Here is a 23701-nt window from a genome sequence, read left to right as displayed (position 1 = left end):
ATCCAGAGCTGCTCAACATGCCCATCAATCCTCCAATCTGACTGCCTCTTTGGGAGGATCTTCTGTGGCAGTAGCAGGAGACCGTCCTCCACCATAATCTGCAAAGCCTCCACCTCCTTGCGTGGAGATTGAGAGGCGGCAGTGGATGTTGTTTGACCTGCCTCCCCATGTCTGCAATGTTATCTTGGCAGCCAGGCATCCCTCCACTAAGACGGTGTTTGCCTGCAGAGGAAACAACTATGTGGCCTAGTGCACAGCAAAGGCTGTGGATCCCCTTTTCACCCCTCTTTCTGAGGTTCTCTTGTTCCTCCTTTCTTTGGCCCAGCAGGGCTCCGCTCTCAGCTATTTCAGCCTTCCTTAAGCTTCCCGATCAGCCTTCTCTTTTCAAGTGCCCTGTTGTAAATAGATGCCTTAAAGGCATTACTCTTCTTTTTCCTCCTGTTCCTTTCGAAATGCCCCAGTGGGACTTGAACTTGGTTCTTACATATCTTATGTTGCGCTCCCTTTGAGGTGCTACATAACTGTCCTCTCGGACTTCTCACTTTGAAAACTGCTTTTCTGGTGGCCATCACCTCTGCACGCAGGGTGAGTGAGCTACAAGCTTTTTTTTTCCAAACCTCCCTTTCTGACTGTCCGTCCGGACAAGGTCATCCTTAGAACTAGACCTTCCTTTCCTCCCATGGTGGTTACTTTTTTCCACATTGGCCAAACCATCACTTTGTCCATCTTCTTTCCCCCTTGAAAGAGGAAGAGATTCACCACAGTCTGGATCCAAAACGTGCGCTTCCCTTCTACTAGGATCGCACCAAACCATTCCCGGTGGATGACTCTTTGTTGGTTACATAGGCGCTAAAAAAGTCTGGCCGTGCACAAATGGACCATCTCCAGGTGGGTCGTTCTATGCAATAAAGTCTGCTATTCTTTGGCAAAGAAGGAGCCTCCAGTGGGGCTCCACCAGGGAAAGGGCAGCTACTACTGTTTGGGGACGAGGAGTCCCCCCTAAATGACATCTGTCAGGCGGCTACGTGGGCATCGCTGCCCACGCTCACCAAACACTACTGCCTCGACAGCCAAGTCCGGAGAGACTGCTTCTTTGGCCGTTCTTTTCTCCAGGGCTTTCTGGTGTGAACCGGGGTTGGTATTGTTGGGGTATCTATTCTAAGGTAAGGAATCTTGAACAAGTTACTTACCTTCAGTAACCATATATCTGTAAGAAACGTATATTTGTTATATATTTCTTACCGCCCCTCCCATCCTCCACGTTCTGTTAACTGACTTCTAGGGTTAAGGAGTTCCTTTCAGGGCCCTAGTTTTGTCCATCAGTGGTCAGTGTCTTGCATGGCTGTGCGCTCTTTCGTGGAAAGTCATGTACAGAACTGATGTCAGCGTCTACGTAGCTACCGCAACGTCATCCTGGCGACTACGACAACGAACGCGGAGTCTACCAACACCACCTTCCGATGCAGTGGTACTGCTGACAAAAAACTTAGCGGATCCAGCCTGACTCCTTGGGGTAAATCTCAGGTAAGGAATCTGTAACTAACCTATGTTTCTTACAGATATATCGTTACCAAAGGTAAGTAACTTGTTCAATGTGACCACACCCTTCTACAATACTAATCTGCTGCATACATCTAACCCCCCTTTCAAAACACCTCACACTCTAAAGAAATACAACCCCCATAAGCCACTATGTTCCAGCTACCAGTGTGCCACGGAATCAATTTACACATGTTTGTTTACATCATACATTATTGTCATAAAATTACTATTTTGCAAATCACAGATCACTTTTGATTAAACACATTATCAAACGATGACTAAAAAAAACTGATGTGTAAACTGGTGATCTTCAACATCATTCTGTTAGTTCTAAACACTCGACATAGACGCATCCTAGTGAACGTGACGTTACCGGACTGCCTTGCATGTGACAATGTACTTTTTAATCGGTTTAGACCTTGATTATCCTGGGTGCAAACTCTCAAACGGGCAATTATTCATACACTGTCCAAATAAGTGATGGAATGCACACCTTTATTAAGCCTAATTTGTTTAAAGTTATTCTATGTTTTGCTCTCCCGTGCAACCATCCCTTTGTGCCACGCCTACAACCCACTGCCATCGCATACGTCAGCCATCCCTCTAGCTGGGTGCACTATACCAGTGGTGAGGGTACAGGTGCATGAGCCCTGTACCCCTACAGTATCTACGCCAATTCTTAGGTATTGTTAGTGCAGTAATGCCATTAAGAGTATATGGTGCTGGGAGTTTGTCATTACGAACTCCACAGCATCGTAATGGCTTTACTGAAAACTAGGAAGTTTGGTATCCAACATCTCAGCACATTAAACCCACACTGATGCACTCAGTGCACTCAGTCTTAGAGATGCCCCCTGTAAAACTACTCAACTCTAATGTCCTGGCTGAGTGACTGCTCGCTTGCTACCACCACCAGACATGTTTCTGGCCCCCTGGATTGAGCGCCTGCTGCTCTCGGGGGGGATCTGAAACAATGCACATCCTGGGACGAGGTGCCAGGCCTCCTCCCCAGTATGGGCAGGGTCCACGAAGGGGATACTTCAAAACCAGAGAGAGGCATATGTCCCCCTCCCACTGGAGGGTGGCATGATAGGGGGTGTACTCAACCCAAGGAAGGGACTATTGGTCCCAACCTTTACTTACCTGTAACGCGCCTAAATCTAGTATTTAGGGGGAACCCCAAACCTTGCCTCCTAAGGCAAGAACCGACCAGAAGGACTGAAGAAGCCGTGCTGAACTAAGAAGAGGACGACGCCCACTGACTTGGCCCCAGCCCTACCAGCCTGTCCACTTTGTGGAGTTGGTTTTGTATGAGAAATTGACAAACTGCCAATAGCTAGAAAACTGATGAATTACAATTGTGCAAAACTGATTTTACTTACCTTTTCTCTAGGAAATGTCCCAGTGTGATATCTAAGCATATCACACCGAGAAGAAAAAGTAACCCATAAAGTAATCAAAAGTATTTTACTAGTATTTGCCACTGAATTGAAAGTATTTACAAACGGGAAAAGACTCTGCTTCAAGGATTGGAGAAGCGAAGACAGTGTTACCAAGGTGGGTCTGGGTATGAAGTTCTACTTCCTCTGCCCCTCTGGGGGGCTCCCCAGTAAAGAAAAGGCCAGGAAACGACATTGTTCTCAGTCGATGGCCTCGACGTCGGCGTCGAGAGGCATGACCGCCTTGTGTTCCCAGTCTCCCCAGGGCACTTGGTCGAAGCGACATCGTCGTTAGGCGTCGAGGGGATTGACGTCGAGACCTCCGACTAGGTCGACGTCTAAGACAACTTCGTCGTCGAGGTACCACCGACGTAGAGAGGGGTCTCGCAGACACCGGCGCTCGCCGTCGATGCGACACCGCCGGTCGTCGTCAACTCTGCATTTGTCGTTGAGGAGGCGTTTCTCGGCGGCGAGAAAGATCTTCGATGTCTAAGAGGTCGACGTGTTCGACGTCGAGAGCCAGATTGGAGTCCAGAAGAAGGGAGTCCAGGTCCCGAAGACGTTCTAAGGCCATGACAGAGTCCCAAGGCTCCGTTATCAGCCTTTCTTCTTCGACCACGAGCTCGCGGTCGCGGCGGCGCTGTCGCTCGTCAAGGAAACTGTCGGCCTCAAGGTCTCCTTCAAGGGTACGGAAGCCAAAAAAACAGAGGGTGGAGGAGTCCCCGGGCTCGGGGTACTCACAAGCCTACTCACCCTCGAGGCATGGAACACCGCCTCCTCCGTTACCTAGGGGCCTCCTCCCCCCGAGGATGCCTACACCTCCGAGGACATCTACTCCTCCTCAGAGGACTCCAACTCCTCCGAGGACTCCAACTCCTACTCCGCCACCTCCGCCTCCTACTCGTTGCATCTACCTACACCACCCTCAGGCCCTCCAAGGCCTAAGATGCCGCCTCAGCCTCCACAGCCCGCGCCTGTACGGCCAGTGGATCGGCTATGACCAAGGAGACCGAGGTCCTGCTATGGACGGAGCAGGTCAAGAGATGGTGGGCGGTAGTCTACTAGATCCAGACAATGTCACAGTAGAGACCGGTCCAGGTCCTGCCACACGGAGTCATCTAGTGCCAGGGACTATTCCCCAACGCTTTCGGATTCCCCTCGGACAAGGGTGTCTCCGGTGGACGACATTGCCTCCTTTCAGGTGGTCTTGTTGCGAGGAGCAGCAAAACTGGGCATCACTCTGACGTTTCCTACGCCCTCAACCTCAGTTATATACGAGGCCCTCCATAAAAAGCAGCTGTCTCGTCCTCTACTACCCTTGGTGCTGGGGCTGGAAGAACCAGCCATGGACCTTTTCCTTACGCCTGCCTCTACGAAGTCTGCACCGTCGAGGCTACAAAAGAAGTACAAGGCCCCTGAGTCGGACCCTGCTTTTCTGCGTGTGGATCCTGTACCGGACTCAGTAATAGTGACGGCAGCAAGGAAGCAACATTCCACCGGGCCATCATCGACGGTGCCCCCTGACAAGGAGAGTCGACTAATGGACTCAGCGGGCAGGAGAGTATGTGGTATGGCCTCCACGTCCATGAAGGCCGCCAGTGCCTCGGCGATGTTGGGGCAGTACGATAGAGCCTTGTGGGAGTCCCTGCAGCAGTTCGCGGAACATCTGCTCACAGAACGCAGAGAGGACTTCCAGGAGATCACGGAGGGAATGATGGTCTTTAACCAGATAATCAGCTCTGCGGCGGATTCCTCGCTGTTGGCAGCCCACGGGTACTGCCACGGTATTAACCTGCGCCGACACGCCTGGCTGCGGCTGACGTTGCTGAAGCCCGAAGCTCAACAGAGGGTCGCCAATCTGCCCTTTTCTGGAGCGACCCTGTTCGGCCGACATTATTATTATTATTATTTTGCATCTTGTACCGCGCGAACTAAAACCCGAAGGTGTCAAGGCGCCTATCAAAAAGATCAAAAAGCTGCAGTCATGCACTTATATGTACGCTTGGACAAAGAGGCGTGTTTTAAGGGCTGCTCTGAAGGATTGGAGGGAAGGGAGGGACCTAATTTCTAGTGGAAGATCATTCCACCATTTAGGGGCCAGAAGAGAGAAAGCCTTACCACCCCATCTAGCTTTCCGAATACGCGGGATGTGGAGGAAAGAATGATTAGATGAGCGGAGGCTCCTGCCAGGGTTGTAGTATGTCAGGATGGCTCTGATCCCTGTGGAGCTGCTTTTGGCCAAAGCTTTATAGACCAAACACATGGACTTGAAAACAATCCGCTCCTTAATCGGAAGCCAATGTAGCTGCTTCCTAGCCAGCGTGGCCGAAGTGCGACGGGGAAGATCAACATACGGATGAGGAGATGGCCCGCATGAAGGCGGAGGCTGAGACCCTGACTGCTCTCTGGTTAGAGAAGCCGAAGGAGCAGAGGAAGACCTATCGCTTGTTCCAACGGCGGTACGGGGCACAGGGCAGAGGACAGGGTCGGCAGGCTGGTCAGCAGCAACAGCAGCAGCAGCAATACCAGCGGCGACCGTTTCAGAAGCACCAGAGGGGCAGAGGTGAACAGCAGTCCTCCGCAGCGAATAATGGCCCAGCTGGGTCTAGGCCCTGAGGTGCTACTTCCCCCCTCTTCCATTACCCGCTCCGTTGGGGGGAAGCATCCAACATTACCTGGCAGAGTGGAGAAACATTACTCAGGACATGTGGGTGCTGATTATTGTTTGCAATGGATACAGTCTTTGTTTCATCAGCCCGCCTCCAGCGATTCCACCGGTTCGCTCGCAGTACCAGCTACGCGAGCTCGAGGTGGAGGCCAATACCCTGTTAAGGAAAAGGGCGATAGAAGACGTCCCTATGTCTCAAAGGGGAAATGGTCTTTACACACGCTTCTTTCTGGTGCACAAGGAAGACCAGATCGAGTTCAGGCCCATTCTGTATTTGCGACACGCAAACAAATTGATTCGCAGGCGGAAGTTCCGCATGCTATCTTTGCACCAGATTTACCCTCAGCTACAAAGGGGAGACTGGCTCTGCGCGATAGACCTGCAGGATGCGTACTTCCATTTGCCCATCACACGGAAAGACCGAAAGTTCCTGCGATTCTTGGTCAGCAACAATCACTTCCAGTACACCGTACTGCCGTTTGGACTGAAGTCTGCTCCAAGGAATTATTTCAAAGTGCATGGCGGGGTGGCGGCACACCTGAGAAAGAAAACGTGTTTGTCTACCCATATCTGGACGATTGGCTGATCAAAGCCTCGACCTTCCAGGAAGCACAACTACACTTCAACAGGACGGCAGCTCTGTTGAGCCAACTGTGTTTGCATATCAACATATCCAAGTCGGTCCCGGCTCCTGCCAGTGCCTACAATACCTGGGGGCATCAATAGATACGTTCTCAGCAAGCGTGTGTCCTTCGGAGGAGAGACGCTTATCGATCCTTCGAAAGGCTCAGACTCTCACGACTGCTCATTCTACAACAGTGAGGACGGTGTCTTCTCTACTGGAGTTGATGGTCTCTTGTATCTTCCTCACTCTGCCTGCACATGAGGCCGCTGCAGGAATGTCTGGAGGATCAGTGGGACCAGAGACGAGGACCTGGGACGACAGGATACAGTTGTCTCTGCATGCTCAGCAGTCCCTGAGGTGGTGGTGTTCGGCGGAGAATCCCCTCAAGGCGGTTCCGTTCCACAAGGACATTCCCTCTCAGACTATCGTGACGGATGCTTCTCTCCAAGGACGGACAGTTACAGATCCAAGGACTGTGGTCCCAGACGGAGTCAACATACCACATCAATTTCCTGGAACTCAGAGCTGTTCACTTGGCACTGAAGGCCTTTCTTCCGTCTTTCCAGACCAACTCTCTGCTTGTACAGACGGACAATACGACCACAATGTATTATCTGAACAAGCAAGGGGGATCGAGATCTCGCACTCTGTCACAGGAAGCGCAGGCGATCTGGCCCTGGCTGCTAGCCAGAGGATTAAAGATTACGGCCACCCATCTGCCAGGTGTGCAGAATTCTCAGGCGGACAGCCTCAGCAGACTGATTCAGGTAAACCACGAGTTGGTCATAAACGACTAAGTACTCAAAGACTTCTTCGCCAGGTGGGGCACTCCAGACGTAGATCTTTTCGCCACCGCCGAAAACAGGAAATGCTGAGACTTCGCATCCAGGTATTACCAGCAGGGTACTCTGGGGAGTGCGTTATGGATCAACTGGTTGTACAGCTTTCTGTACGCTTTTCCACCCATTCCCCTGATTCCGGCAGTGCTCATCAAGCTGTCCTAGTCCAGGGCACGGATGATCCTCATTGCTCCGGAATGGCCCTGACAGTGGTGGTTCACGGACCTGCTGCACCGACCTTTCCTTCCTCACATGCGACTGCCGTGCAGGCCGGACCTTCTCACGAAGTTCGGGGGACAGATGGTGCACCCCAACCTCTTGTCGTTGAGTTTGGCGGCATGGTTCCTGAGATAGTGCAATATGGCCACTTAAATCTTCCTGAGGAGTGCATGGACATATTGAAGGAGGCGAAGAGGCCATCTACTAGGACCTCTTATGCTTACAAATGGAAGAGATTCTGCATCTGGTGCATGTCTAAGAACTATGATCCGACGACCTGCAAGGAAGATGTCATCCTTCCATACCTTCAGCATTTAGCTCAGTCTATTATTCTATCTGGATCGCACACGCCAGTTCCGGGTGGATGACCAACTCTGTGTTGGTTACGTGGGCACTAAGAAGGGTCGGGCGGTGCACAAGCGAACCATTTCTAGATGGGCCGTCTTGTGCATCACGGCTTGTTACACTCTGGCTAAAAAGGAGCCTCCTGTGGGGCTACGTGGCCATTCCACTCGGGCCACGGCGGCTACTACTGCCCTGGGTCGGGGAGTCCCCTTGCAGGACATCTTTCAGGCAGCTACGTGGGGCTCACTGCACACGTTCGCAAGACACTACTGCCTGGACAGCCAAGTCCGGAGAGATGGCTTTTACGGACGTTCCGTTCTCCAGGACTTCCTGGTGTGATCATTGGTTCGCAGACCCACCACCGGGGTTGGTATTGCTGGGGCATCTATTCTAAGGTAAGGAATCTAATACTAACCTGTTTCTTTCAGATGCACAAGTTACTTACCTTCGGTAACAATATATCTGTAAGAAACAGTAGTTTGTATTAGATTCCTTACCGCCCCACCCATCCTCCCAGTTCTGCGAACCGATATCTAGGGTTAAAGTCATCCCCTTTCAGGGCCCTAGTTTTCATGGCACCAGTGTTGGTTTTTATCATGGCTCTGCGTTTCTGGCGCGGAAAAGCTGTGTATAAGAACTGACGTCAGCGCGCGAGGGCGGCGTCAAAGTACTCAGACATCTCCCCGGGACCAACGACTCAGACGACGGACACGTAGCCGCAGACGACGCCTTCCGACGCGCAGGGGTACTGCTACGCAAACTTTTCTGGATCCAGTCTGACGCCTGGGGATATTCTAAGGTAAGGAATGTGATACTAACTACTCTTTCTTACAGATATATCATTACCGAAGGTAAATAACTTGTGCAACAGTGCCCAGTCTGTTTAGACGGTCTCTTTGACAGAGCTCCATAGACCGGTGTCCTGGTTTCTAGAAAAGCTTCTTTGCCCTTGCTTTTTAAAAGCTGATAAAATGGGTCTAAAATCATGTATAAATTCCTATTATTGGTTTTTACTTTGCATATTTTGTGGGTAATTTGTAGCTATGGGAGACTGGTTCGAGCAGAAAGTGTTTTGGTAATAGTGAAAAATATGTACGCTGCTACTGCATGTGTTGGACTAGAAAACTTCACCACGTTTTGGAAAAAGTATAGAAATACACAGAGTATAGATTTCATATGACTTTAGTAGACAAAGTTGTACCTCTTGTCCAGTTTTTACATAGAAAACCATCAAACATTTTTTGCCTTTTAAGTACAATTTTCACAAACCGAGTACTTGAAAAAAATACTTCCCCTGGCACATACATCTCGAATTTAACACCAATTACAAGAGGTACTAGAACGGACAACACAAATCCCCTGCAATTTGATATGGAAACTACCAATTAATAAGTCAGTTCTTTGAGTAGGAGTCAAGTTCTTAATCGGGGTTGAGTCTCCATGTTTCTAGTCGAAGCCCACACTGAATCTTGCAAAAGGCTGTGTTTTGTTTAACTGCATTCAAACAGTTGTGTTCTCTATGATGTCCTGTGTATTACTGTTGTATTCTGTGTGATGTCATGCATGTTGTGGCATATTCTCCCAACAACTGGCCAGGCGAATGAGTCTTGTGTAATGTAACTGGTGCTTATGTAATGCGCTAAATATACTTTCATACCTCACCACTTTGAAAACTCAACAGCCGCCACTGGGTTGGAAACTCCTTCCGTGGCCACAGAAAAAAGGAGAAAAAGGTGCACTGGGATTTGCGAGAGGGCATGGAAAGGCCTTAAGACCTGCCTGTACCTCTGCTGTCCTTGAATGGCTCAGCATAGAGTCCGCCTTGTCTCCGAACAGACTGGAGCCATGAAAAGGCATGTCCATTAGCGAAGCTTGAACATCCCTTAAAAAGCCAGGTGTGGTGCTGTAAGGCCCAAAGACAAAACTGCTCTGCCTGGCGTGTCGGTCGTGTCCAGCCCACATCTGAATGTGGCTGAATCCTTCCGCTCAGTCATAGCTTGGGAGAGTGTTGCTCAGGCCTGCTTCGGGACCATAGGCAGCACCTACGCAACTGAATCCCATAGTGAGTGGGGGTACTGTTTAAATGCTTTACACTTGTTCTCTTGTATAAGCCTGACTGCTCGTATCCACAGCTACCCAGGGTTGAGCTAAAGCTTTAGGAAACAAAACCTGCTGGTCCTAAATGGGTGGATAAGTGATTACATGGTGAATGTCACACCATATAATGCACGCCATTTCCTTACAATTACCATAGAAATCCCTCCTTGATGAAGATTGAAGCAGGTGAATGTATGAAAGATGTAAATACTGAAGGACGACAGTGTACAGATAAGTAACTTGTTCTTTCTTTACCGCAACTCCGCCAGTATATTATTGAGATTCTGAAACTCTGTGTGCCTTTGCTACATAAAGTAATATATTGAAGGTCTACTTCTGTAGCCCTTGAAGCGGATTTTTGGGGCCGCACAAGTGACGAAGTAAAGCATTAACTTTTATTTAAAAAATAAAAATAGACTAAGGAATATTTAGGTGCTAGTCTACTGTTAGTATATTACTGCAATATTTTTCTTTTGCTGGTGCTATAGTACGCACTCATTGTATTATGCTAACAAATTTAATTGAAAAGGAAAATGTTACATATTTTCGTTTAGATTTATTACTTGAGTGCGTTTGTAGCCTTTCTAACAGAATTAGCCTGTGTATTAAGAGGTGAAAGTGAAAGGCTTACAACTGTTTCTCCTTTTTTCCAAAGACGGTATGGGTATATTTGACTTGCTAGACACTGGAGATGACATTGACCCAGATATTATTAGCATCCTCCCTGCATCCCCTACTGGATCCCCGGGGCATTCGCCAGGATCTCATTACCAACACGGAGGCGATACAGGCAAGGTAGGTGTTTTTGGATCAAGTGTGTTAAACTGTGTTCTCTTTTGTAAATATTGATTGAGGCTTAACATTACTTTTGGAACAGGCTTTCATGTTTTAATAGACTTTTTTTTAGTTGAGGTGATCCTTTCACGTTTGTTGGCAACCTTAAATAATCCCAGGGACCAGTTAAGGTCTGTATACTTCAGATGTAATCTCCCCCTGTGGGAATACTGCAGAGATTCCTTGTTTTGGTGCCTGTGCCCATGTATCCATTGTTCAATGATTCCTCCTAGGTAAATGGACTGTAGGGGTGTAAACCGTTCCCAGTGAACTTAATTTATAGTTGTAGGCACTGAATTGCCTCTCTTGCTGTAGGATCCCATATCACGTTTTGGAATAAAAATATTAAAAAAATTAAATTAAAAAGACAAATTTTAACTACAAATTCAAATGTTTGTCATAAGTCCTGCTATAAATACACTTGCTCTGCATACTCCTGCCATCTAGTTTTGAACTCTCATGTTGGCAGGTTTTTCTTCAAAGAAGTCTTTTGAGTGACAAGGTGTGAGGGACTCGCCACTTGTAGGTATTGTGTTTAGACGGCAACTCCATGGAAGATTTTTTTTTTCTGCCGTCCGGTTTGGTCTTTCTTGCCTAGGGCTTGGAGTTAAGTGTGTACTCTGCCTTCTTTGTGGCCTTGTGCCCCATATCTTCGGTCTTCCAGTAGAAATTGTACACTGGGTGATGGAACAGACACCCTTATAGTTGTGTAACCGTTGCCTATTTATTTATAAAGTTTTATATAGCGTGAACTTGATCCAGAAAGGATATCAGAGCGCTTTACAGTTAGGAGAGGAAGGTAAGATCACAGTTAGACAAAAATGGTGAAACAATATGCATAGAATCTTATGGTGCAAACATAACAGATCCTATCTAATTCAGGGTTAACGCAGAGTCGGCTAGTCAGTGATAAGATGACATCAGGGAGTGATACATAAAGATGTAAGAAGGGGACGGGAATACAGTATAACAAACAGAATTATTAACCAATGCTGTAGTAATTACAGAGCGATTAGGGTCCATCCTGTTAAGGTAAGAACTTATTCATGAGGAATCTTTTTGCTTCCACTTTGAAAGCATCCTTGGAGGAGATTCTACGAATTTCCGGTGGAAGAGAGTTCCACATTTTTGGTGTAACCCCAGAAAAGGCTCATTGGCATGTTCTCTTTTTTCGAAAGATCTGGTGTTTCAAGAGGAGGGAGTTAGCACTCCTGGACGGTCTACCTCCTCCTGATAGTACTAGTTTTTGCGCCAGGTAGTTGGGGGTTTTGAAGAGAAGGGCTTTGTGGGCTAGGCAGGCAATCTTCAGTTGAATTCTAGCTTCAAAGGGCAGCCAGTTTAGAGATTTTAAGACCGGGAGATGTGGGCATTTCACTTGGTGTTCGTGATCAATCTGGCCGCTGCCTTCAGTGAAGCCTTTAAGGGGACCAGCGTGTATTTGGGGAGGCCACATAAAGTAGCACTGTCCAGCTTCGGCAGAACAAGCGCTTGAACCAATTGCTTGAAGTCAGATTGGGGTAGGAAGAGTTTGAGATTCCTGAGTGTTAACACGTGGTTAGCACTCTTGCACACGTTGCTTATATGGGTCTTCATATTCAGATGCTTGTCCAAGGGGATTCCTAGAGATTTATCTGAATCAATAATGCAGGGGGAGCAGTTGAAAGCGGTGAGTTGGTTCATCCAGAAGTCTATTTTAGGAGTATTTTTTGGGGGAGAAATGAGGAGGAAGTCAGTTTTGGATGTATTTAACAGGAGGTGGTTCTGGTCACACCATAAATCTCAGATAATGCCCCAGTTTTTTCTGGGAGCATCCTCCTTCCGATGTTCAAGAAAGTAAGGGAACCTCCATCTCAAAACATTTACTAACTACACTTCTCCTTGACTCCACCACCCTATCGGGAAGATGTAGGAAACTGGGTTTCTGTTATAGTAACCCCTCCCCCACTTTTTTTCCAGATCTCTGATGCACTGTGACTTGATATGTCCTGGGTCCCTGCCGATCAGGTCCCCAGTGCCTGTATTCTTTCCCAAAACGGTACCTTTGTACACTCCAATTGGCACATTGTAAAAGGTACCTTGGGTACCAAGGGCACAGTGACCAGGAAAGGCCTCTAAGGGCTGCAGCACATAGTCTGCTACCCTTCTGTATCCTGTACATGAACACACACAGAATGCCATTGCAGGTTGCGTTTTTTGGTGCAGATAAAAATGAAGAGTTGACATGGCACATATACTTGTGTATCAAAAAATGGGGGTGATAGAATGCACACCATTCTAATTAATTAATTCCGCACTGTTTTGAACTGATTTGGCTTTTGTGTGCTGCCTGGACTTGCAGCTCTGCCCCTGTAACACACGTGTGTAAACTCATCAAAACTAGAGCGTAATTGTGCTCCTGTGCCTGGTGCACAGCATAATTCGTAAATGTTCACAAAAATACTGTAGACTTATACATTTTTTACCGTTTTATTCCATTTACTCAAAAGTTCTTTTCCTTTCATTACTCTCTCTATTCACATTATTATTATTATATTTATTTTTGTAGAGCGCAACAGCTACCCTAAGGTTTCCCGGCGCTAGGAGTGAAACTGAAACAAAGTAACAAAGAGGAGAAGTAGTGAGTTAATGAAAATCGAGTTATTGGTTAAACAACCATGTTTTTAGGTTCTTACGAAATTGCAGATAGCATTCATTTGTGCAAAGCTGAATTGGGAGGGAGTTCCACAGTGAGGGGGCCAGGTAGGAGAAGGAGCGACCACCCTGTCTGACTCGATTTATCCTAGGTACCTGGAACTCATGCTGAGTCGAGGAACGTAGGATTCTAGGGGGGGCGTATTGCTGAACTAGTGAGCTCAGATAGGCAGGGGCTTTACCAGCCTTGATTCTATGCATGAAACATAAAGCTTTGAATTTCGCTCGTTGTTCAATACGGAGCCAATGGAGACTCCGAAGACCAGATGACGTAGGGGATCTTTTTGGTAACATGCTAATCAGTCTCACTGCTTCATTTTGCACTGTTTGCAGTTTCTTAGTAACATCTTTGCATGCTCCCAGGTATAAGATGTTGCCGTAGTCCAGCCTGGATGTAATTAGAGCATGGACTACGGTTTTTAGTGTATTCTGGGGGAGCATCCACCTGATTTTCTTAAGCCACTTGAGTATGGTAAAACACGTGGCTGCCACTCTAACCGCTTGTTGTTTCATGGACAGGTTTTCATCAAAAATTATGCCCAGGTTGCGAGCGGTTTTAGAGGGGGTGGGGGTGGGCCCCATCTGGGAGGGCCAGTGTTGTGGGCCCCACAAAGAGGTTTGTTTTCCAAACAGAAGTAGTTCCGTCTTTCCTCCATTGAGTTTTAGCTTATTCTCAAACATCCAATTGGCAATGTTGTTAAGGCCCGAGTGGAGGGAGGACGGGTTAGAATGTGCATTAGCCGAGAGTGAATAAACAATCTGGGTGTCGTCAGCATATGGGTAGGTCGTCAACCCAGATTGTTCGGCTAAGCTGGCAAGGAGACTGATATATAGATTGAATAGCAAGGGGCTGAGTATCGAGCCCTGGGGAACCCCATAAGGTTGCTTGTGGGGTTTGGAAGAGGATGTGGCGGAGAAGACTTGAAAAGTTCTATCAGAGAGATAACTTTTAAGCCATGCCAGGGCCGGTCGTGTAATGCCACAGGTTTGCAAGGTGTTAAGGAGGATGGTGTGGGAGACCGTGTCAAATGCGGCACTATGGTCGAGTAATATAAGTGCCACGGTCTCCCCATCATCAACTTGCCGGCGTATGGTTTCAGAAACCCCAAGTAGGGTGGATTCCGTTGAAAATCCTGCCCTAAATCCCGATTGGGATGTGTGGAGGAGGTGATTGGATTCAGTGAAGTGAGTGATTTGGGAGACAATATGTTTCTCCAGGATTTTGGAGAATAGGGGTAGCAGCGAAATTGGACGGAAGTTGGAGGGATCGTTTGGATCTGCATTGGCTTTCTTCAGAAGAGGTGAGACCAAGGCATGTTTCCATGCCTTGGGGACTTCAGCCTCTCTTAAAGAAGTGTTCAGAAGCTCTAAAATGAGCGTAAGGGAGGGAGTGTCGAGTGAAAGGAGGATTTGGGGGGGGAGGGGTCGAGGGGAGAGCCAGATTTAATGGTTCTTATAGTTTCCTGTAATGAAAGTAGGTTAAGGGGGACCCAGTTGACTAGATGCTGGGGGTGGGCACCTAAGGAGAGGTGTAATTTTTCAGATTTGGACAAGCTTACCGGGGAGTTCGAAACTGATGGGAAAGGGGTTGGATCTTTGAACTCCTCATAGATTTTGTCAATTTTATTCCTAAAGAATTCAGCCAGAGTGTTGCACTGTGCAGAGTCCAGGGATGGAGCTTTTGGTTGGCAGGATGAGCCAGAGAGTTCCTGGACTATTTTGAAAAGTGCTTTGGGCCGATTTTGAGCATTCTCAATGGTTGTTTTCGTAAATTCAGCTCTAGCTGATGCACAGTTTGCATGATATTTCAGAAGGGCTGCTTTATATAATGCTTTTTGTGCAGGATCATAGTGGGCGCGCCATCTGCGCTCTAGATTTTTACAGGCCGTTTTTTCAAGTCTAAGTGCATCTGTAAACCAGGGAGCCGGAGAATGAAGTGGAATTTGTTTTTTATTTTTCTGTGGAAGGCATATGTTGATGGCAGAACTAAGCCAGTTTTTTAATAGCTGTAGCTTCTCCTATGTTTGTTATATTAGTGAAGGGTCTGGTGTCATTTAGATGAGTATTAAGTTTGATAGTGTCTAGCTTTTTCCAGTTCCTTATTACCCTGGGACCCGATGGGGCTTTACGAGAAAAGGTTAGTTGCGGTATTGCTATTGTAAATTCCACTAGATAGTGGTCAGACCAGGGGATAGGTTTCGGTGGTTTGCAGACAATATTGTCTTGGTTGAAAAAGATTGGATCAAGGAGATTGCCTGCCTTGTGGGTTGGGCCTTCATTGTGGAGGGTGAGATATAAGGCCGATAGATCTGCTATATAATTGGTGCTGGTGTGACTAGAGATGTTATTTAGATGGATGTTTAGGTCACCGACTATCAGAAAGTTTGTAGCCTCTAAAAAAAAATTGGTACAATGAGCTCGGGAAAAGAGGCTTCCCAGGCGCTGGCTGTGCCAGGGGCTCGATATATTAAAGCGCCGGATAGTATGAAGTTTGGAGATAGCATGAGCTTGAAGGATCCAGATTCACAATTGGGAATGTCAAGATCTATCCATTGACATGTGTAAGAGTTTTGGAAAATAATAGCGATACCGCCTCCCTCTTTGTGTTCTGTTTTTGCTAATATAGCTGTAGTTAGTGGGTAGCGCAGCTGCTATGTCTGGACCCGAGCTATTAGTCAGCCAGGTCTCAGTGAGAAAAAGTGCAGTAGGTTGTGATGTTGTGAGTAAATCAAAAATATCCATTTTATGTTTAGGTAGTGACCTACAGTTTAGACTGATAAAAGAGTGGTTGATTAAGGGTTGAGTAGAAATTGGTATATGCCGCATTGGTGGAAAGTCGGCAGTTTCCAAGTCAATTTCAGAGGGTAAGGAAAGGAGACAAAGATTACATTCAGAGCATGTAAGAGGGGTATGTATACAATATATGAGCTTGCCTTTGGAGCATGTAGGAGGAATACATGCCAGAAGAGCCTCTTTCGAGTAGGTAATATGGGAGTGGTTGGAAGAGCCAAGAGTCATGGCTACTGGTCGCGGACGGGCGCAGACGGGCAGGACTTTGGCTTGACTTTGGCGCGTCATCGGCGCGCCCGCTGGGCGCGAACGAGGACACATGGGTTATACGGACAGGGGCGGAGTCAGCTGCAGATCGCTGATTGGTTGGGCCCCGGAAGTAGCAATCACTTCCTCCGTGGTGGGCGTGGCGCCGTCCCTCCACTCAAACCAAACTTTTGGCGGTGGACCGGGGAGCAAGTGTGCTTTAAATTTAAGTAAGTGAGTGCATTACAATTTTAAAAACACATTTAGACACTTTAAAATCGTGTGCAAATCGTTGGTTTACCAGCGCTCGAGAATCGTAGTCGCCTACGTGACACTGCGCTTCAGAATCAACAGAATGAAAGGTAGGCGCAGCTTAAGAGCCTGTGGGGAGTCAGCTGCAGATCGCGGATTGGTTGGGCCCCGGAAGTAGCAACCACTTCCTCCGTGGTGGGCGTGGCGCCGTCCCTCCACTCAAACCAAACTTTTGGCGGTGGACCGGGGAGCAAGTGCGCTTTAAATTTAAGTAAGTGAGTGCAGTACAATTTTAAAAACACAAGATACTTTAAAATCGTGTGCAAATCGTTGGTTTACCAGCGCTCGAGAATCGTAGTCGCCTACGTGACACTGCGCTTCAGAATCAACAGAATGAAAGGTAGGCGCAGCTTAAGAGCCTGTGGGGAGTCAGCTGCAGATCGCTGATTGGTTGGGCCCCGGAAGTAGCAATAACTTCCTCCGTGGTGGGCGTGCGCCGTCCCTCCACTCAAACCAAACTTTTGGCGGTGGACCGGGGAGCAAGTGCGCTTTAAATTTAAGTAAGTGAGTGCATTACAATTTTAAAAACACATTTAGACACTTTAAAATCGTGTGCAAATCGTTGGATTTACCAGCGCTCGAAAATCGTAGTCTCCTCCTTCACATGTAAGGTTATGTGTTCCCATTGTTTCTAGTGAGACAGATAAACCTAGTAGCAAACTTCTCATCATAGTAAACCGACACTGAGGCCAGTGCAGGATTTATTATACCATGCACTCAGAGGGGATCTCAGAGATAAACCCTGAAAAACGACCAGCCTCTTGTGGGTTCCCTGCCTGGTAAACGCCAGCCTGCACTACGAGACAGGTTTCTGGACCTTTGGGGTGGAAGCCTTCTCTCACTGGCCTAGCCTTTCCTGGACTAAGGTGGTCACACTTCCCCCCAGGTCAGGAAGAGCCATCTGTGGCAGGGAAACTTCAAACACCTTGCCGCCTTTGTAACGCGACTCCCATCCTCTCCATCAGGAGCAGTCCCCCTTCTGTCTCGCTACTTTTTTGTTCGGCAGGAGGACAGATGGGAAAAATTAGAACAGCCACGATTGTGTGCCCATCTTTCGACCCCACCCCACAGATGGGGAAGCGAGGTGAAGCCCACTCGTCAATGTCTGCCACCTGTGGCAAGCACTATCCTATCAGTGTTTGGGATTATGCCCACTCCCGCACGCGGGGTGAGCACACCAAAAGTGGAGCCACCCTAAGGTCAGTAGCCCATTGGCTACTGACCTAGAGACCCCTAAAGCGCCTCCTAAATACAGTATTTAGGGGGCAACCCTGAACCAAGAAGGCCTGTCTGTAGTTTCCACAGACCCTGCACCAAACATTGCCTTGTCCTGCTGCCAGCAACCTCCAGAACCCCTTGGAGGACTGACTGCCTTCAACAAAGACCGGATCTCCTGTGAATACCATCTCTGTTTAAAAGAAAGACTCCAAGCCTGCTGAGGGTAAAGAAACCAGACTCCTGGAACCACTGTTGCCCCCTGCCAGAGTGGCCCAACTGTCCCAGCGAGGTCCACCAGCACTCCAGAGTCCATGTCCACCGTTGGTTAACCTCACATCCCCAGCGACGCCAGCAGCCTCTGCACGGAGACTTCTCCCCGCACCCCCCCCCCCCCCCCCCCTAGCCCCACCCCAACCGTGAGTGACCCGATAAGGTGAAATCCATCCTCAAAAGGCACCCCTGCATCCGCCCTGCGCCCTGGAGAAGAGGCCCTGAGGTGCATCTACATCACGAGCCCTCCAACTTACCCGCCCAGCTGTTGGTTCCTCCCGCAAGAATTCCTGGTCTGAGCCTGCAGCCAAAACCAGCAACTCCCATTGAAAATAACATGGCACAAAACAGCACCCGTCTGCCCATTACTGCTGTGGGTGTACCTTGTGCGCTAACTTGGATCCCCCTTTACCCTGAGCTAAACCCTAGGAATTTGCTCCCACATCCAAGTGGTTTGCCCGTGAGCATCCACCATCCGGAGGCCCTCTAACCCCCATTCGATAACATTGGGCCTCAGCACTCTGCACCCAGCCGCTCTCGTGCTGCTGAGGGTACTCTTTGAGTGCATCCTTGGCCCTGGGGAAACCATGGCTCTAACCCGAGAAACCCAACTCCAAAGGCTGATTACTCACCTATAAACCGATAACCTGATTTTCTCCCATAGAACTGCATTGACTGTTTTTCTGTGGAAAAAGTTCAGTGTGGAATTAAAAAGTGTATGAAAATCTAAAACTGCGTGTTGAGAAAAGCTTATTTTTGTCCAGGAAATGTTCCAGTTTGAAATCTAGGCACATCACACGGAGTAGAAAAAGTAATCAAAAGTAACTACAACTGTATTTGCACATTTTTACAAACCTGTAAGAAAAGTCATTATTCATCCAGCTTGCTTTTTAACAATCTGTGTTGAAAAGTACAATCATATTTTACCTGTACCAAGTCCAGCTTGGCTCTATAAATAAAATACAAGAAATATTTTTGATACAATTGGTCTGAGTTTAGTCTGAGTGCGTGACATTTCATGCCTGAGTGCACAATAAAAGCTTACTACCCTCTGATAAAGCCTTACTGCTCGGCCACACTATCACAAATTGAGAGTAAGCTTTTGTCTACTTTTACCTCTGTATGCATTTGGGATTCAACTGGACTCTGTGCACACTATACCTTACTGTGGTATAGTATATACAGAGCCAGCTTCCCACAGAAGACTAGAGACTTGATTCCATGCTAGCAGGGAATCTTATCCAAAAAGTGAGTTTTAGTTTTTTGCCTCTGCTACTGCCTAGAAATTCTCACATCCTATCCCAAAATCCCACCCAGCAACTACCACCTCAGCAGAGGGCATCTCAGCCTTCTGATGGCTTAGGTCAAAGCACTCCTTCAACAAACATTTGCAATGCAATACGTCTCACATTTGCGAACGTTTAAACTATTGGCATTGTAAATGACAATACCATTTATTTGGTTTGATAATTAACACATACATAAAAGGCATTGTCATGTACATTGCCAATAGCTCAAAGTCTTGTAAATGCGAGACCTATTCAAATAAGCAGCCGCCTTTGTCCGTGACTGCTTAGAAATTTAAAGCGCACATAGTGCGCTGAATGTTGCAGGAAAGCATGTTGTGCCTGCAGTAGGAGAAACTATTTCAAGAAAATAGTGCTTGCAGATTAAAGACTCTCAGTCTAACAACCAAAGTAAAAGGGCGAGTCCTCATGAGAGGTTACGAATGAAGCCAAGGCAGTGCTAAGGAGGAACAAACAAGCCTATGAACGAATCAGAAGCCAGCATTTACAAAGGACCATGACACAAGCCAATGACAAATATGGGCGGAGAATGTGCGGGGCTTCTATTCCGTACTCCAATACAGCATGGCTCACGGAGCAGCGCATGCACTGTCCAAGTTAGACTTAAAAAAGGGGCCATATAATCAATACCTCTCCAACACTGGGGAAAAGGGGTCTACTCTTTATTTCGGCATTCCCAAGAAGGACTGTTCAGTCAGGCCCACCCTAGACCTCGCGTCCCTCATCTGGTACATCCAAACAGAACACTTCCACATGGTCATGTTACAGGGTTTCATACCTCTGCTTCACCAAGGTGGCTATGTGACTGTTAGACATCAGGAATGCCAACTTCCACATCCCCATCAATCCCACCTACCAACATTATCTGCACTTTATTGTAAGTGATTACCATTTTCTGATGGAGGTTTCTAACCACAAACTCCTCACCTTTTGTATATTCCCACAGGTGACAGGATCTGGAAAATCTTCAGCAGTACCCCTGCCTGCCGGCAGGTATCACTGGCAGCTCTGAGTCAACATCGTTTTGCACCAGACGTGACTTGTGCTGGCCTATATAAGCATAACCTATGCATGCTGATGTCAGTTTCTTTCTTTCTGAGCCATCAGACTTGGATCCAGGTCTACATCTCCCCTTCCGAAACTATTGGTCAAATAATTTTACCCTGTGTGTAAGGGAAAATGTCACCTCCCACATCCGCGAAGTTCAAACCCTGTGGGGAATGTTGCACGCAGATTTCTGTGACTGGCCAACATGGCTTTGTCTATGGTGCCTGGGGTCGGTCTCTGCTCCAAGCTGTGGGAAGCTGGCTCTTCATGTGATATATCAAAATCTTGATATAGTGTGTAAAAGAGTCCAGGGGTTACCCTATGAGTAAACAGGGGCTTGCTAAGCAATCCAAAAGGAGTGCAAAACATTTGCAAATACACACAATGATCAATAAATGACACGCACAACTCAAGAAGGAGATTCACAAAAATATATGAAAATAGCAAGTATATTTATATGTTTAGGATTCAGTGAAAAATCGTTCAGGTAAGTACGTTTTTAAATATGAATTCTTTTCACTTTAAAAAGTGGACGGAAGAACAAGTTCCGTAAACCGGTATAGTACAGAGACTTGCAAAACCAATTGCCAGGACTTAAGGTGAGTGGTGGGCGAGGTTCAAGGCAGCACCAGAAGTGCACTCCCCACGGCATGGGGGCAGCCGGGTAAAGGGTGCAAGTCGGCGCCGGGAGCCCATTGTATTTCAGTGGTGATCGGTCTCTGTGGAAGGAGGCTGCAGACTCTGGCAAGGAGGCCAGTCAGGTGTATAGGAAGGCGAATATCTGACTATGGTTGCCTCCAACTTTTTGCCTAGTGTTTTGCTGGTTTTCGACTTAGTTAGCCTGGGATCCTGCTATTCAGGACCCCAGGCTTCCTGCTCCCTCTGTTAAAATGGACTCCATGTACCTTAGGTATATATCTAATTGGATACTGGGTCACCTTATCAGCCCCTGTACAGTGTACCTTAGGTACCCAGGACATAGGTGCACTCAGGGCCTACCAGGGGCTGCATCAATGTATTATGCCCCCCTGGCTGGCCATCCAAATCTGACACAACTGGCTGATCAATCAGCTGGGGCAAGGTGGTGTAATCACCCTTTGCTTTAGATATAGTATCTCTATATCTAACCCTAAAATGGACACATATACTCCTATAAGTCACTCCTATGGCAGGCCTTAATAATCCTGGAGGCAGAGTGCTTGGAATTATGTGAGATAGTTCTCTGGCATGAGCTGAGCCTGTCTGCAGCTTTCGGAACCAAGTCTTTTAGCTGTTTCCATGATAACGCTATACCATATACTCTTAAGTGCATTATAATCCTCGCGGTTATTGCTAACTTTGGTATAGCATTATCAAAACATGTCGAGTAAGGTGTCATGCAAATTGGAATGCTACCCCCTCGCCAATTCTGGCGACGGGGATAGCATTCGACCCTTTTAGAGGGACACGACATGTATGTAACTGTGAACCCCGGTTAAAGTTAACTCGAACCTCAGCATCACAAAATGGATGCTGCCACCACAGACACAAGTCTGACCTCCTACTGCTGGGAGTCCTTCCAGCGAGGGAGGCTTGAACAAAGGGTTTCCTGCCTTGGGAGGTGCTAGCACCAACCCAGACTGGATTTTGTGTATTAGGTAGGACCGGGCTGAAAGGAATGAGACATGCCTGGGGCACACAAGGTGCCCTGTGCATACACTGGTTCAAACCAGTTGCTGGGGCACTCCAGCCCCAGCTCAGGCGCGACACCGGACAAAGGATAGGGGGTGTAACCACCCCCTTCCTGGTCCCACCCATAGGAGGGACCTAGTGATAGTACAGCCCCCTTTAGCAGGATAAAGGTAGTAGCTGGTCCCATTCCAAGTCAGATTAATCCTGAACTTAAATTCTACAAGAAACAACTCTGGACTTCGACTTTCTACACAGAAGACTGAAGAAATCTCCCTTGTGGGCAAGGAGTGTCCACCCTGCACAAGCAGGCACCATCAATAGTCCAGCGGCTTCACTTTGTCGTCTTCCTTTGAGGATCCAGACTTCAGAGCCCGACGAGACCCGGATTCCCAGACCTCTCCGACCTCTACCTACATCTGCAGCACAGCTGAGATCCGTGGGTGCGACGAGACACGTGGAACCGGCCATCTTGGAGAAACTGCACTTCGCTTCCAGCACGACTTCTGAGGTAACCTCGACGAAGTGCTTTGGGGTCTGAGAAGCCCCAGCCCTGAGTAGCTCCTGCACCGAAGGCCAGCCCTCCAGCATCCACAAGATCTGCGTGGGGCCCTTCTGCCTGGTTGCTGCTCGACGCGTTGTCTGGTCACTTGCCGGCTGGCTAGTGGCCTCCTAGATGACTATCCACGACATCAACACTGCTGGTCTCGTTGCTCCAGACTGGCTCTTGCTTCCTTCCAAAAGAGAGGCACCCCGGACCCTCCTGGTTTGCACCAGACATCTTTTCCACTCACCGCGTGGGTTGCCTTTGCCAAGGCCTGTTGACTCCAAATCCAGATCCGACACCGCCGACAGTGAGAGCCTGCGTGGGACAGCTCGTTCCTCCATCCTGGTCGTCGAAGACACCACCTGGTCCACGTGGCTGCAGAGTCCAGCGTCCACTCTTCGCGACGACAGCCTCTGGTTCCTTCCTGGTTCCACTCCAGTCACTGGCTATTGACTTTGAACATTGTCCCCTCTGCTTTCAGGTCTTCAGCTTCACTGATCCACCCTTGGATCACACCGGACATCTTCCTCCCAGTCGCCTGCAGCATCTTTTCTTTCAGGCTCCATAAACTTCAACGCAGAAACCCGACACTACTTCGCACCTATGCACCCGCAGCCCGTGGGTGAGGTAACAAGAGCATTTCGGTGCTCAAGGGTAGATTGACTCTCCTAGTGTCCAGTTTCACAGTCGTTTTAGTCCTATCTAGTCAGGATTGTCAGTACTCACCTTTTTCTTGAACTGCACTGTCCACAGACGTTGTTACGCATCTCGCTTGTGAGTTCACACTCTGCACACACGTTCCGTGGGCCTCCTATTACTTACCTAAAGTTAGGATAGTGTAGTCCCAGCGATCCTACAGCCTCTGGACAGCTCCATTTCTTTAATAGACTTCCTTATACCACTTGTTTAGTATATGGTTTGTTACGCCCCTAGGGCAACATTGTAACTCGTGCAACTTAACTTATTTTTCCTAAGAGTCTTGTCATGTGCTTAGCCC

The 23701-nt window shown here is 48.0% G+C and overlaps 1 protein-coding gene across 1 annotated transcript in view; it reads left to right on the top strand.

Annotated features, from left to right (window-relative positions):
- MED13 (mediator complex subunit 13) overlaps positions 1 to 23701 on the top strand; it is a 684456-nt gene that overhangs the window by 379705 nt on the left and 281050 nt on the right. Inside the window, exon 12 of the mRNA XM_086954050.1 lies at positions 10430 to 10569. Within this exon, the coding sequence (XP_086810176.1) occupies positions 10430 to 10569 (140 nt within the window). The remainder of the gene's footprint in view (positions 1 to 10429; positions 10570 to 23701) is intronic.

This window comes from Lissotriton vulgaris, chromosome 2_1, assembly GCF_964263255.1.
Source record: "Lissotriton vulgaris chromosome 2_1, aLisVul1.2, whole genome shotgun sequence".
In the NCBI taxonomy this organism is placed as follows: Eukaryota; Metazoa; Chordata; class Amphibia; order Caudata; family Salamandridae; genus Lissotriton; species Lissotriton vulgaris.
The sequence above is the reverse complement of the archived record's forward strand: the minus strand, read 5'-3'. Positions and strand labels throughout refer to the sequence as shown.